The sequence below is a fragment of the Acanthopagrus latus genome, chromosome 18 (genome assembly GCF_904848185.1).
Source record: "Acanthopagrus latus isolate v.2019 chromosome 18, fAcaLat1.1, whole genome shotgun sequence".
Classification (NCBI taxonomy): Eukaryota; Metazoa; Chordata; class Actinopteri; order Spariformes; family Sparidae; genus Acanthopagrus; species Acanthopagrus latus.
Genome location: NC_051056.1, coordinates 26,325,261 through 26,341,501, shown reverse-complemented (window position 1 = coordinate 26,341,501; position 16,241 = coordinate 26,325,261). Strand labels below are relative to the sequence as shown.

At 40.4% G+C, this 16,241-nt stretch overlaps 1 protein-coding gene across 6 annotated transcripts in view; it reads left to right on the top strand.

The window, feature by feature from the left end:
- Positions 1–16,241, top strand: part of diaph2 (diaphanous-related formin 2) — a 391,770-nt gene that overhangs the window by 222,323 nt on the left and 153,206 nt on the right. For all 6 annotated transcript variants that reach the window (XM_037076294.1, XM_037076293.1, XM_037076295.1 and 3 more), the window contains one exon: positions 15,041–15,142. In XM_037076294.1, coding sequence (XP_036932189.1) covers positions 15,041–15,142 — 102 coding nt within the window. The remainder of the gene's footprint in view (positions 1–15,040; positions 15,143–16,241) is intronic.

The window sequence follows — 16,241 nt, the reverse complement described above, 5'->3', positions numbered from 1 at the left end:
AGTAAAAGGGGGTGAGGCAATATATATTTAGATGGGGCCTATCTAGAGTGCCACCCTGCAGGACCATTATTTTGAGCTCTGATAACCTTTAATTGGCTGGCAATCCTGCAGAAAGTACAGAGTGTACGTCATAAGATGCCAGATCCCCCTCCGCTTTCTGAAGGAGAAAGGAAGTTGAGGTGTTGACCTTTTCCAACCTGCCACCTTTCTGTAGCTGCCAGCAGGGCAGCTGTGTCCCCAACATCCCCCCCACCAGGGCCTGATAGCACACAGCACCAAGCAAATAGTTGGACTGGTTGTTATATACTGATAGGGTTCCAGAGAAAATAACCGCTATATGCACCACATACGAGAGCAACCATCACACTGACCTTGACAAGCTACCAACATCAAGTTGGGTTTTTATTCATATTGTGGTGATTTACTACAGGGATTTACATTTAATGGAGAAAATATTCTATGGTTTACCCTCTGATGCCCTGTGGCTACTCTGCTGGTTCTCAAAGATGCTTTGCTAACTGTTGATAACTGTTACATTAGCTGCCATAAGCTCAGTTAGCTGTGCAGTTAGAAGTCCTGTTAGCTGACTCTGCCCCGCTTAGGTCTGATAGCCATCTCAACCCGGCGGTCCAACACTGCTCTGCTAGAAAGACCAACAGTCCCCTGGTGCTCTGAGCTCCTAGTCCGAGCAGGGTCAGCTGAATAGAATCGCGAGCTGCACGGCTAAGTGAGGTAACTAGATAACAGCAGCTAGTTATTTTTACAACAAGAACAGTGCAACTCTGGATGCAGAACGAGCTTAATGGGTCCTATTTAAAACAAATGCATCTGAATCTGCGGTGTCAGGGATGTCAGACGTGGAAAAGTGACACGAATATAGGTTTAGTTTCCACAGACAAACACCTCTTAGTGGGTGTTTCCATCATCTCACTTGACGCTTCCCTTTCCCCTTCATAACAAATGCGCAGCAAGACAAAGAGGCTGGAGAAGAAAAAAAAGGGAGGCTCAACGAGGCTCATGAGAGCAAGTGTGTGAGTCAGCATAAGCATCTGGGCGTGAGTTAATGTCACAAAATCCAGGGGGAGGCGAGAGGACCGACTGAGTTAACTTATCTGCGCAGACGGTGCCCACATCTGGCAAGTGTGTCACTGCTGGTTAGATAACGATGCAAAAGACAGAGTATAGCCTGGACTGGACAATTAGGACAACTCTCGAGGAAAAAAATATTTATTCACTCGCAGTGTGCCGTGTCATCATGTTTCTTTCCTTGTGTGTAGTATTTTGCTCCAGTGCCGTCCATTTACCTACCGTATTAGTATTTTATCAGCGAGAGTAATACTGATTTGCATCGCTGTTTGAAGCTCTTAAAGTCAGCATCATTTCTTTCTTCATCTATAGTTCGAATCATCAGAAGTTTATACTGTCTTTACAATCACTGACAGCTTTAGATTAGACAAACAGATTCATATACAAGGCTTCTCAGAAACGTCTGGGTGGCAATGCATGGCATACTCTCATCTTTTGAATTTTCCCATAATCAGGTAATAACATTGATTTATGCCTCATCCTGATGTCAGCATCCATGTAAGGTTAAGTACTTTGAATCTGTCTGGGGCTCACTGCAGCAATACCTTATTGATGTACACTACATTTTTTTTTGTTTGTTTTTCAATTTATTTATCAGATTATTTGACACAACAATCCATTTAGGAAATGTTACATCTACTTAAAATGCAATGTATTTGGGAGCTTTAGCTGTGGCTAATTCACATCCTCCTCCCTGGTTAATATTTTTATGAATACAATGCGTGATACAACCCTCTCAAAAAGACTAAAACGAACAATAAAACAGTCACAGACAAGCAGCCACTAAAGATTTAAGTACTTTAGATAAACAAAAACATGATTTAATTGGAAGTTGTTCAATGTAAGGCTCTTAAACACTTTACGCTGAATTCTGTCTCTGATTAGTTTGAACCTGTCAACAGAACATGTAGTGTACCATTATGCTAATTGTTGTGTAGTGTTAAAACATGTTGTGCAGGGATAAGGAGGTCCTGCCAAATTGAAAATATGCCCACTTGTCTGTATTACTGAATTTGCTCTCACTTCATTATGAAGATAGTTATTTTTTTTTATTTATTTATTTTTTTCTCCTTTGAGCTTTTTTCTGCCTCTTTCTCAGCAATATCAGTTAAGGAACTAGTTTCCGTGTTCATTATTCTTTCTTTCTATGAAATCTTTCAAAGGAGCTGATGTGTAATCAGACTTTTTATGCCACACAGTAGGATGACGTTCGCTTCTCAAGAAGGAAAAAATAAAAAATAAAAAATAAACTCAGCTCTGGTGTTTGACGGATAGAGCAGTTTGGCTCTTTGGTTTTCACAACGGCGTAAAACAAATTCTTGTTTTATGAATATACACAACATTGCGAATCACCATTTGGTAAGAAAAGTAAAACCAACACAAGGCTCTTTTTCTTTTATTTGTATGGAAGTTGTATACTTAGCGAGTCTTCCCGGCCAAAATGAGAGTCAGGCGATCATAGAACAAAATCATGCAGAACCGAGCTCACAAATTAAACAAGGAAGCGAGTGACACACGGCCGAGAAACACAGCTAGAGCTATACAGAAGCACTGGAGGGGAGCAGAGAGACTTCCTGCTGGGTGACACAGTCCTGAGTGTGGGCTCCATCTGCACAGTGCTCATCTACACTCATTATGCTGATTAATCACTCTACACCACCCACTTCCAGCCACATGCCAATCACCATTTATCCACATGGACAACTGCACACACATACAGAGTAGGAAGATGTGTCTGCATGGCTCGGGCAACGATAAAGGAAATGCAAAGCAACCATCTTGCTAATGCTTAAATGAGTGGGTGATTGCATCTAAAATTAAAGTAAATAGTGTTTATGATCAAGCTGCTATAGTGAAGGGAAAGAAAAGAAAGTATGAAAGAAATGTATTTGGTTAAAGAGTGTATGGAAGATGAAACCTCTACTGCCTGTGTTGCATTTCTAGCTGTTAGTTACTCTTCACAGTTTTGATAGCTCGGTGCCACCTGTTGTTTTGGCGATTAATAATTAAAAGATGTAGAATAGGCTTTGCTGAGCAATAATAGTTGTAAGTGGAACATGGCAAATTTGATATTGATGGAGACGCTAAGTAGTTTCTGATTGAAGACATATTGTCACAGTTTGAGTTTATAGTTTGGTTTTTTTTCCTATTTTATTTTGTAGTTTTGTTCATGTTTTACATTCCACGTCCAGTCTTAGTCTGTTTTCACGCCCCTCTTCCATGTGCCATCAGTTAATCACCGCTGTGTATTTAACCCTGTGTTGTTACACTCTCTTTGTTACTTGCATCTTGGATTTTCAAACTTCAGGTTGGATCTCAAAGCTCACTACTTTGTGTTTTTCAAACAGCCTTCCTCTGTCTGTCACTAAGCATTTTTATCAATTTAACAAATTGTTAGGCTTTAATGCACACTTCAACCTTGAGGAAAAGTGATATACTGTACTGTGTCTGGCACTTCCACAAAGATCCCTTGTATTCATGAGCTCTGATAAACAATGACTCAATTTTAACCGGTCTTGTAGCACTTGATACAAGGAGAAAATGAAACACCACGAAGACCAGCTCAATTTAAAATCGCGCCTTGGTATTATTTTTGCAAAGGCGAGTGACAAGCAAGCGGGCGATTGATAAATGGAAGGAATAGTGAAAATAGAAGGAATCAAGGAGGCAAGAGGTGTTCATAATGCATCTAAAACTCTGTAACTCAATCTTATTATCTTCTTTCTCTGTCGACATGTCTAATGTAATGATTTGTCAGCAGAATGTGGCAGAGCGTTGGCCTTGAAGTACCCCTACAATGTGTCACCGTGGCAGAGTGGATAGATAGGAGTTGATTGGCTCTCCTTATTCTGCATTAGGGCCCATCAACGCCTCAGAGATGATGTACACATCCCTGAATGCTGGCAGACAGTTCAGGCCCTCAGCATTCATCCAGGCTTCATATGAATCCGTGCAATTCCACACTTATTTCCATCTCTGTATACCCGGCATACAAACATACGTACAGTCCATGCAAATGGAACGGCGGTGTCAGTTATCCCATCTGTCTTCTAGTCGCCCTGCACAATTCTGTCATTTATCATCCAACCTCTAAATGTGTCTGATGTCCACACACAGACACACACACACACAGACACACACACACACACACACACACACACACACACACACATGTTTGCATACATTATCCCTTTCTTCATCTCATTTGTCTGCAATATTCATAGTGCTGGTGGACAGAGGGCACTTTTGTATATCAGGTCAGCTTCATCAAATTCAAAAAGACATCGGAGCCAACCCACTATCATACCTTGTATAACAATGAGATGAAGAGGACAATGAAAGACAATAATGAACGTCGGCTCGGTGAAAACAGATTGAGCCCAGAACAGCTTGGCAAAGGTCTGCTTTTAAAGGGCTGACAGCTTGTCAAAGCAAGCCATTACTATTGCTGGCTGGCAACAGAAGCAGCGAGGGAAGGTTCTGGAGACCTTGTTTGTGAGTGAAACAGTCAGGCACGTGCGCTCTGGTCTGCAAGGACCTGGTCGCTCCGTGTTTGGCACCTTAGGATGTCAACCCCCCCGGGGGGGCTTTTCAGTAGCACCTTTGCAAAGAACATATTATACCTCACACACATTGTTCAGATCATGACGTGGCTACGCCCATGACCTTGCAGTTGTTGACTTGAGTTGGCTCTCCTTTGGTATTTGTAATTTCACCAAAAGTCCCTCACAGCCTCTTCACCCCGAGGGAAAGGCTTAACTGGCAGAATAATGGTAGTTGGTCCCATGCCCCCACAGTTCCTGCCAACAGGGCAAACAATGGTCAGATTATTAATAAGCACTTGTAAACTCACATAGTTTATGGTGTAATCAACTGATACACATTAACAGGGTTGCTCATAATAGTTGACTGGTAAGGTTAGTACGATGTAATAGGCTGAAAGCATGATTGTAATGAAATGTACTCATTACCATATTACTTTTATTTATTTATTTATTTATTTATTTATTTTTTATCACTGCAGTGTCATTCATTTTATATGATTTCTAAAGGCAGCCCGCAGCAGTTTGTTTCTTGTTATGTAGAGTGACGTTCATGTTTTGTATTTGTCAGTGCTTCACATTCAGTTCATCTGCACATTTCTGCAAAAAACACAGTTTATGGTACGTGCGCAGAAGGAAAAAAAAAAAAAAAGATAATCGAAAGCATCAGAAGCTCTAAACTATCATCAATAGGAGCATGTGGCAGTAGTAATTTCAATAATGTGAAATATTTTGTCGATTATCATATACTAATGCATAATTTAACATCATTGTGCTCGGAATGATTCGTTTTCACTAATTGTTTAGGAGATTTGTCATAAAAATGGCTATTAGTTCTTTAACTGTGACACCTAAGACCTTGGTCAAACAACAGCGACAACAGTATTTTATTTTGTTGAGATATCCTTTTCAAGAGGCTAAAAGCTGTGGTTAAGCTTACTCATCGTATATAGAAAAGCACTTCATTGTGACAGTAGTCCCTGGAAAATTGTTAGATAAGTTTAAGTGGCTGACAGTGTTGTTGTTGTTGTATTACACATGCTTTGCAATCTCCGGGAGGAACTGTGTCCAAATGCATCGTTAGGAAGATTTCTTACTTACAGTCAGAGGGATTAAGTGGTATTGGTTTCCAGGAATTTAGATTAATGCTCAGCAAGTGTAGTCTCCAAGCTCTCCAAGTGTCTTCTTTTGTCTTACATTTTATTCTTTTTTTTTATTGAACAGCAATTCTGCTGGACTACCTTGTGTTCCCTTGTTGCCTAATTGGCACATCTTGGGGAATTGTTCTTTGTGATTACAGTTTATAAAATTCTTAAATTTCCTACAATATGTGCATCTCCCTCTTGTAATGTCCCCTCGAGGCAAATATTAGCTTTTTAAGGTCTAATCAGCTTTTCTACCTCCATCGAGCAGGCCTCGGTTCCTCATGCAGCCGTTTAGCTGTTGCAGAGTCCCTGCGATGTCCAATTATGGCCCATTTCTAATTTAACCACGTCACATTGGAGCTCATCACAGTGTTGACCTCAGTGGATCAGAGCTAATGTGTGAACACAGAGGGCTGTTTTTAGTGTCGGAAACTTCAGCTGTGCACCGAAGTTTAAAACTTAGATCAAGATATATGCAGCACAGTTCCTCATATTCAGACATCTGCTGCGCCGGTATATAACTTGGTATAAAATTACCCACATCCAGTCCATGCCTTCGGGCTTGTCAGGATTCTCTTTTGTTAAGCTTTTTTGGAGCAAGGTTTTCCACTTCACCTAACCTACTATATCTATTTAAAGTGTGTGACAGGGAGATTTCAATGTGTGTAGATGCAGGACTGTTTAAACTATTTATGTATATGGTATTGTAACTTGGTTTTTGAAGGTCAGTTTTGTAACTAAGGCTTGCACTCTTATGCTGTCAGTGTGTTCCAAAAAAATCATATGTTTGAAATCTATGCAGTAACAAGCAAACAAAGAGAGACGGCGGAGAGAAGTAAATTAGCATTAACACGGAGAGACGCATAGACTCTAACAAACAGAACAGTTTTGTATGCTGGTGGCTGGTGCAGAGCGTTTTTTTTCCCCCCCACCTCCATCCCAAACCCACCATGTGACCTAGCTGCTTGAAACGAGGGAGTCATCACTAAATGTTTAAACACACCCAGTTTTTTTTTTTTTTTTTTTTTGGTGTGTGTGGTAAGCTAACTCTCGTCAGCGGATGATACGACCCTTGGGGCTTGTTTTGTGGAATATCAGAGTGGCTTCTTAAAGTTTAATGTCTGCCAATGTATTTTATATTACTCCATCTCCTTTTCAAAAGGAAATGCTAATGACTGTAACACTGCACCGCTGCTATTCATTTGTAATTAGCATTGCCCTATGTTGTGTGCAAACGCACTCATAAGAATATCAAAGTAGTGTCCAGCATCTCTTGTATTTAAGCTCAGCATGTCTTAGTGAGTTAATGTGTGCTCATCATTTCCCAGTGCTCATTGGGTGACATATCAGGGCTTTCAAGTAAACAGTGGGAAGTGTTTGTATTCATTTTTATGATTTAGGATGAGCAGGAGACGGTGACACACATTAAAGCAGTTTTCAGTCATCCTGATTCACCATGAAAATGTGTCAAAATCAGAATGATACAGGTATAATGCTGCAAAAGTGATGTGGTTAAATAGGAATTACTGTCACAGGGTTTTTTGCACATTTGTATCGTGATATTAAACCATATGTAAGGATTCTCTGCATTTAGGTGTCACACCAACACGTGTTTACATATTAAATGTGCGATATGTAAGAGTCGGCCATCTGTTAAATTCATACTCAAATCAAATATAGTGCAGTGAGGTTAGTGAGTCCTGGGGACCAGGGGAGTGTTTATGGTAACGCCATGGACAAAAGACAGTAGATATCACTGCAACACAATATCAACATGAAAGAAAAAAAACAAAAAAGTACTATTACTTGAAAAAAAGAAAGGGTCTCACCCATGTATTTGTATGTTCTGTCTGAATAAAGGCACTTATTCTAGCAGCAGCTACCAAGTTCTCGTTTCCTACGGCCACAATATCATGACTTACTTCACTTTTCAAGTGTGTTTCCTTCTTCTAAAATTAATAATTGCAGACATTTTGTAGTGTATGTCCACATTTCCCTGCCTGGGAATTGAAATGTGCTGTTGTCGTACGCACACTAATATAAATCGCTTTCCTTGCTGGTTATGTGGCTGTGTTTTATTTGATATCAGTTCATGCTATGAAGTGATGACACTTAATAACATCAGGGAGCTGAAGAATTTGACAGGAAAAAAAAAAAGAAAGAAAAAAGGAATTCTGCCGAGACTACTTAGCTATAGCACAAAAACATCATTCCTTATACATAAACTTTATATATTTCTCTGCCCGATTGGCTGTAACTTGTATGTTGAAGAGGCACCATCAGGAAATGCATACATGGCTATTCTCTCCAATTATTTTTTGATTTTAGAAAAGATAATAATGTTACTTACTTTTTTAACCGTAGCAATTTATATAACATGTCGCATGAATTCCTTATACACACTGACTCGGCTGTCTCGCTGTAAACACCGGCGTTGTCAGCTTTCGGCTTTGCACTACTCCTCTTCACCTCGCCATGGCAACAACCTTTCCGCCAGGTCTCACAGGAGTCTTTCACACTAGCCTTGCTTGTTATTATTGTTTATCTCTCTTGTCAATCACCCAGATCACCGCGATGCTCATCCATATGCATGGCCTCATCATTACACGTGGTTGCCCGTTGGCTGCAGGGTCTGGCAGTGCCCATGCCAGCCTTTGTTCTCCGCTGTAACAACAGGTGATTGTAGCAGCCTGGCACATTGTTGGGGCATCATTTGCATGGTGTAAAAGTGCACATGTGGGGCAAGGCGATAAGTATGGCTGTGCATTGGGCCTGTTGGATTAGAGCTTAAGCAGGAGAAACGGGGTCCCCCTTGGGCTTAATTGTGGTGTATTTTGGCACACTGCACACAACTCTCTTCTGCATCAAATGCTAATTTAACAATGAAATGTGAAATACATTATGCTGATTTGTTGGGGCTGGAAAAATAAGACAGGAGGGGAGGAGAAGTATTGAATAAACAAAGTAAAGGCAGGGGAAAGAGAGGCGAGGTTTGGCTTGGTGCAATATCAAATGTGCTTCAGAAATTGATGGCGAGGACCCAGGGTACTACATGTACTTTTCACTGATCATCACCGCACTGCTGATCTCTCACCACAGGGTACAGGCCAGGTACTCTGTCCTCGGGTTGAATATTGATTAAAAGCACACACATTCACACACACACACACGCTTGCGCGCACACGCTTAAAGTTCCAGCACAATACAGCACAACGGTTACATTTTGATTAGGTTGGAGTCCGTGCAGCTTCTCCTCAGGTGCACTGGTATGCTGTATTTTTTTTTTTTTTTCTTAACCTGGTAATTTATTTTTTTTTTTTCACTCACTTTTTTTTCTTTGTTTCAGTGACAGATGGCACATCACTCAGAGAACGCTGTCAGACAGCAGACTCCACAAACAAATTAATTTCTATTACTGTTTTGCATGCTAGCTTTCTTCTCCTTTTGATTGACAGTCTCATCATATACCGACACTGTATTAGGGTGACTGTATGGGACACTGCGAGAGAAGAATATTCACAAATGAGACATAATTTCAGTGCGGTGCAGTAAAGTTCACCCCCCCTTCTTTTTTTTTTCCCTGCATTGACGAGTTTGTTTTTATAGCAGAAGTTCTTTGTGTAGATTGTCCTCACACGTTAGGTAAAACGGTCTTACTGAAGTTGATATCATTAAGGAATACCTGCATTCATATTTTAAAGCATTTTCTTCCTTTCAGTTAATATATAAACATTAGATTAATCCAAGTCCTGAGGGCTCACAGCGGATTCAGGTGGGTGTGGAAGGAGCTTTCAGAAACATTTTGTTTATCTCCTGCTGTCTGTTTTTTATTATTTGCTTGTTCCTTTTTCTGTCTCCGCTCCTCGTCTCTGTTCTTGTCTCGTTCATTACCTGAATTCTATCTCTCTGTTCATCTCCTTTTTCTTTTTTTTTCCTTCTTTTTCTTAATGCGAACCCTTCCATTTGCCTGGTTAATTTCCCTCTTAATCCTGCTTCACACCTTTCATGGCGTATGTAAGTGCTCAGGTGTGCACGTTTAAGAAATTCCTCCATATTTCCCTCTAAAAGACAGATTTAATGTCACAGTAAGTCTGTCAGGTTTTCCAGCCCCAACCCTCAAATTAATCCCTCCCCTCTCTATCTCCTTCTCTCTCCCTCTCTCTCTCTCAACCTTTCTTCCTCCCTCTCACTGCATTTGTGTCTTTCTCTCAGACTGCATTTCTCATTTAGTTTAATGCGATTTCAGAATCTGTCACACTCAGTTTGTTGCCTGTCAGCCTGTCACTGTAGCTTTGCTCATAGTGAGATTTGAGGTGTTTGTGTGGTTTGGCAGGGTGTAGATTGTGTAAGACTAGGACAGCCTGTGTGACTGATGTTCATTGTTTACCATATTTACCTGTGAGACAAGATTTGCTGTTTGTTGTTCGCTCTTTGTTTTTTTCTCTTTTGTAAGTTCCCCTTTAATTATCGAGGTTAAATGTTGAAAACACGCTTATATTAGTGAACATTTAATAAGATAAAGTGTTCGGTGTACCTGTAAATGCGTCGCATATTATTTGAAATATAGAACAATGCTTGTTTGTTTTCAGTGGAATTAAAAAATTCAGAAAAAAAGAAACATTTGGAAGCCACCATGCTCTGTTTTATCGAGCATTATCTGTTAAGAATGTCCCCGTTCTGGTAAACAAAAAAACACAACTTGATAGCCTTTGTTCCACATATTCAGTTTCCAGTTCTGTGGTGGTAACCTTTTGTTTGAGATGGATGCTGTCTACACACTCAAGCTATTGTGCAGAATTACTTTTTTTTTTTTTCTCTCTCTGTCTCTCTTTTGACTCTAAAGCTTAGTTTTGAAAAAAAAAAAAAAAAATGAAGAAGCAACTTTTGAAATTTCACATAATGTGTTTTTTGGAACTGTCAGGCATTGTCGGTTTGAGAAGTAAGGCTCGCAGAATGTTGAGAAGTCTTCTTGTCTGTCTATTATTTAGTTATTGATTCAAACCGAAGTCTTCAGTGATTCGCCATGAGTCAGGTAGGGGAGCCCGCTGTGGTGTCACAGCGGGTAGACGGCAGTCCTGTGTTGCTCTTCATCACAAAGCATGGACGAAATACCACACGTTTGTCTGTCTCCCAAAAAATTGAGGAGAAAATCAATTAAAAGGAGAAAATCACATCTGTCAAGCACGTGGCAGACGCGGCCCCCTCTTCTGTCTTTGTTGTAGACCTCCAAAAAGACGCAGCAGAGACGAACATGGTTTACTCAGATCGTCTTTGAGACATCAGACGATTCTCCCTCGTTTCTCCTTTGTTTAACCCAGCTTAATAAAGACTTTATTGCTCTGAGAAAAGCCTTATCGATTGACGTGTCTCAGATTACATCTTAAGGTTTCTTGGTTTTTCTTTATCAGTTTGACATTACTGCGGGGAATATGCTTCTCTGTGCTCTAAGTGTATTTCACAAGGTAGGGGTCATAAAGTAGGTGTGGTAGATGTTGCAGCTCAGTAAAGGAAGGAATGTGTGGACTCAAAAAGGCCGAGAATTTTGGCACACTAAGATATTTATACGTATGGTGTTTAGTACACACTTTTACTGACTCTCATTGTATTGTGAATATCTAAGCTTTTTGAACATGTTTTTTTTTTTTTTTTTTTAATCTACACAACATCAGCACCTGCTGATTTAACCAGCATGCAGTGCTGTAAACTGTGTGGTTAAGTTCACGCCTAATACATGCCTAATACCCTCATTTTTAAACTGTATTAAGTTGGCATGGGTTCTTGGCGGCTGCTAAACTGTGAACCTTGATTTACTGGGAGCTAGTTGACAGCAGCGGAGATCAAAGTATGGAAGTGAAAGCCCTTCAGATACTGTCATCCTCTACAAATGTTTAGTGAACCGTAACGTGTATCTCATTACTTTTACACTCTCCTTTACCCTGGCAACCGCTTCCAGTCCTCGAGCACAAACCTTTCACAGCTTGGGTAGCAGGAGTGAGATTATTTCACCAGTATTTAGTCATTTTTGTGTAGTGGACACATTTAAAAACAAAGAAAAAAAAAAAGAAAAGGTACAGTTCTAAATTAATCTGCAGGAGAAACACTGGTAATGATTTTGTCCTTGTGTTGACCTGCAAATTTAAATCTATAATAAACTGATTGGGTATTGTGTCCAATAATATCTTAATCTGTTTCCGAACAGGATAACAACTGGAACCGATTATCTGCACATTAACGTCACAGTGATTCTTTGGATTGAGATTTAACACATTTTGACAGGCGTGCGTTCACGTAAATTGTGCTCGGCTGTGTGTTATTGGACCGCCGCCGCCCCTTACAGCGATTAATTGATTCTGATTCGTCAAACTGAGCGCGTGGTTGATGGACAACCAAACTGCATACTGAATAATTACATCCAGCATTTTACTGAAGGCAGTTATTTTTTTTTGGTAGCCATCTAGAAATGAAGACCATAGAAGCTGGGGCATTTGATATGTTATATGTTTATTGTTTGCACTTTTTAGACTTAGATTTAGAATTCAGGGGACTCCAGTCAACAGGCTTATATTGACACATAAAGTCGTTAAACATAATTTGTGTACCCTTTTGGTTAAACTAAAAACTGTGTTTATGTTGCCTGTTACTTGTACAACCAGTCAAGCCAATCCATAAAAGTCAATTTATAACATTTCCTTGGAAAAAAAAACAAAACAAAACAAAAAGCATGGCAGCAGGGCAGTAACACAGCATAATTTTCTACAGATTTACCGTATACATTTACACTGATGATTGAATATATCCACTTTGATAACACATTCTGCCCAAAGTGCGTCTTGATTTTTGACAAGGCAGTACTAAGCGTGATTTATGAGGTTTTTAACCTGAACAACCACATTTTCCTGCCCCTGATTTGTCGGGGGATTGCCGTACTCTTGCAAGTGTGCTGATATGCAGTGCCTTCATCTTCACCCAAGGCGGTAAATGAATGTGTAGTGTTGCTAGCATTCTTCCAGTAATCTCTCCTAGACTGCTGTGTGTGTCTGGTGGCCTGTGGTGAGGAGTCTGGCCCAGCGTCATCACCCAGTCTCCCACATTGTCACACATATGGTGCTGCCTTTGTGTCAATTGTGCTCTACGGGGTTTCTAATAATTAACAAGATGACAGACAAATGCAATGACAAGTACAAGGTGGATTTGATTTTCTGTGACACAGTCTTCTGCAGTGTTTTACAATAATTTCACCTCATTCAAAGCATTAAATCCACTCCTGATGTAATTACAAACTTCTACAAACCCAATGAATGGTTTAAGTTACATCTGTATGTACATTTGTGTACTTACTGCAGATGACTGACAAGTATTCAGAGCACAACTTCACTGTAGAAGGAAACATGAAATATTAAAAAGACTCTCCCAAGGACACTTAATTTCTATACTCTGCCAGACCAGACTCAACTCAAATGGAAGGGCACCTTAGGGGACTTAATGTATGTACCCTGTATTGTTTGTCTTTGCTCAGGAAGCTTTGCCATGAAATCTGCCGGAATAATCAGATTTGCCGCTATATTCAGAATCAATGACACATTGTCAAGGAGACCTTTATTAATAATCCAGCTACTGATGTATTTTACTGTGTACATATCACTCTGACTAGGATCAGTCTATGTACATGACAGAAACCCTCCAAGTATTTGGAATATTTAATACATTTAATACAAAAAACTGCTTATTATCAAGTTTTCAGGAACAGACATTTGCCTTTCAGTCAGACGTTAAAAGTGATTAAAACTGGCATTTACCAATGAAAATTAAACAATGCCTCAGAATGCCTTCTGTATAAAAGGTAATGAGTAAAGAGTTCCTTTATTTAAGGGCACAAGAGAGTAATATTAGCAGTGTATTCATTGTTCTGAACCAAAAGAGGACAAAAAGGACGTCCATGTGCGCAGTCATCATTTAACTATATAGGATATAAATCCACCCTTACAAATCCAATTACACAAATATGTTTTTTTATATTTATATCATCAACAATCCTTTCTGCCTCTGCTGATATGATCAAAAGCCTTCATTATTATGGCACCATTGCTTGCCAGGGACCCTAATTGGAGCTTGCAAAAGCAAGCAACATTTGATATAATGGCTCCCTCCCAAACAGGAATGCCAGGCCTGCATTATGACTTTCTTTTTATATTGCTGAATTCCCTGAGGGAAGGACAGAGATGTCATCATTAGTGGGCAGAAGACTTTGGCCATAGCTGCTGAGGTCTGTGGAGTGGTCAGCCAGGCCCGTGACCCAGTAGCGGTGTCTACTCTGTGTTTCCCCTGTCGAGGTTCCCATCTGGTCACGTGACCCCGTGCCAGGCTGCTCCCGCTGAATACATTTGGGGAGCTAATGAGAAAGGAAGCTTTGTGAAGACCTGGAAAAGGGCACCTCTTCCTCTTCTTCTCCTCTGAGAAAAAAAAAAAAAAAAAAGGGTGGGGGGGAGTCGGCGTGGTCAATTTTATTAACTTGGCTGACCTTCACACAAACAATTAACATTTACAGAAAACACAGCCCCTCCCATTATCTTTCTCATCTCCATCTTAATCTTCAACCTCACCACTAGCAGCTCTTTTTTTTTTTTTTTTTACTTCTTAACAAAGGAAAATTTAACAGACAAGTAGCAAATTAGTGGCAAACACGTTGCATGTATTTTTAAGACAGATGCGGTAGAAGGTCGGCTATCTAAAGGTGCTTCGGTAATTGGCTAAGGGCCGCCGGTGTCACAGTAAAAAGCCAACTGTGAGCAGTGATTATGTGACCTTATCTACTCATCCTCCTACCAGACCGTCGGCAAACCTCTGTGCAGGTCCGGGTCTAATGAAGAAAAGTGTATGGAATAGAAAATGTCTTGTTTGATAGTGTCAGAACCTGAAGGAAGTTTCCCATATAATCTGTATCCTTTCACAACTGTACACGCACAAACCTTTTCTTCCATGGCTCTGTGAAAAGTGCATCTAAGGTCGCATAATGCTCGTACACTCTGATATGAATAAACATCCATGTGGCTAACTGGGTTTGTTGATGAGCAATGCAGTCAGCAGCTTTGCACTTATGGACTCTTTTTTTCTGCTTCTACTGTGTATTGTACCCTGTCATCCTTGTCTGCGACATGATTTTTATCCTGACATGGACAGAAAAAAAAAACAAAAAAAAAAAAACTAGATTTGCATTAACAGTAGCTCTTTGTGTGTTTGTGTGTTTTGTGTGTGCTCTCCCATTTGTAGAACCTGATAAAGAACCTGCCAGAGCAGAAAGAGCTGAGTGCGCTAGCGGAACTAAAGGGTGAATATGAAGAGCTAGTGGAGTCGGAGCAGTTTGGCATTGTGGTGAGTATAATTTCCTGGTGACTACTGGATCGGCCCAAGAGAACACACAGTATGCACATTCATACTCCCGGCCTGCTACTGTCAAACACTTGCAAGCATGCACAGTTGAGAAATTCAATTTTTATTCATTACTCACTCGTTCTGTCCCTGTATACCTCACACAGACTCACACGAATACACTGTGCTTTTGCGCTTTGTCTGCCTTCCTCCAGCAATACTTCACACATCTTTTTTTTGCAGCGGGTCTGATGGATTTGGACAGCAGTTTGGCAAGAGACCAGGAAATTAATAATAATCGTATATATACAGACTGCAATAACAGAAGTTGGCGTAGACTCTGGGTCTCAAAAGTGACGCCAATATGGAAGTGCCTTTAACCTGCATCCGTCTGCAAAGCCAGCCACTCCACTGCTTCCAGAAAGATGTCACATTGCATGTAAAGCTTATGAGAAAACCCCACTTCTCACTTGATTTATGACCTCACTGAACAGTTTTCTAATGAGTTTAGGGTCCCAATTGTTAGTTTTAAGTCTTCTTCAATACAAGACAGTGTTCATTTTGTAAATCATGGTCCTATTTAGAACAATTAGACACTAAAGTGGGGTACGATTTAGGGCATGGCGACCAGTCAGTTAGGACAGCAATATCTATTCATGGCAGTGTGTACATGTAAATTGCCATGAACATGTGTTGTGGGGGGTTGTTACCTCTTCACACTTGACCCTCTCACAGTGCGTTTTCAGTTTACAGACGTATAGACGTATTTTCTACAGTCTACAGACTAACCCAGATCAGTTCTCTAATCTAAAAACTCAGACTATTCTCTCTTTCTGGCAAGTCTATTTTGCTTAAAGACCCTTTTTCTCTCGCCCCAAATTTCACAGTTATTTTCACAGTTAATGTACATTACACAAGCATTTTCTAGCCACGCTGCCATGGCCTCACTTGCCTGGTGAGGGGCGGCTGTGGCTGGAAGGTAGACCTGGTGATCGGAAGTTGGCTGGCTTGCTTCCCTGGCTCCTTCGGCCACATGTCCAAGTATTCTTGACCAAGATACCGAACTCCAAATTTCTTTGGACAAGGCTTCAGGATGGTAGTC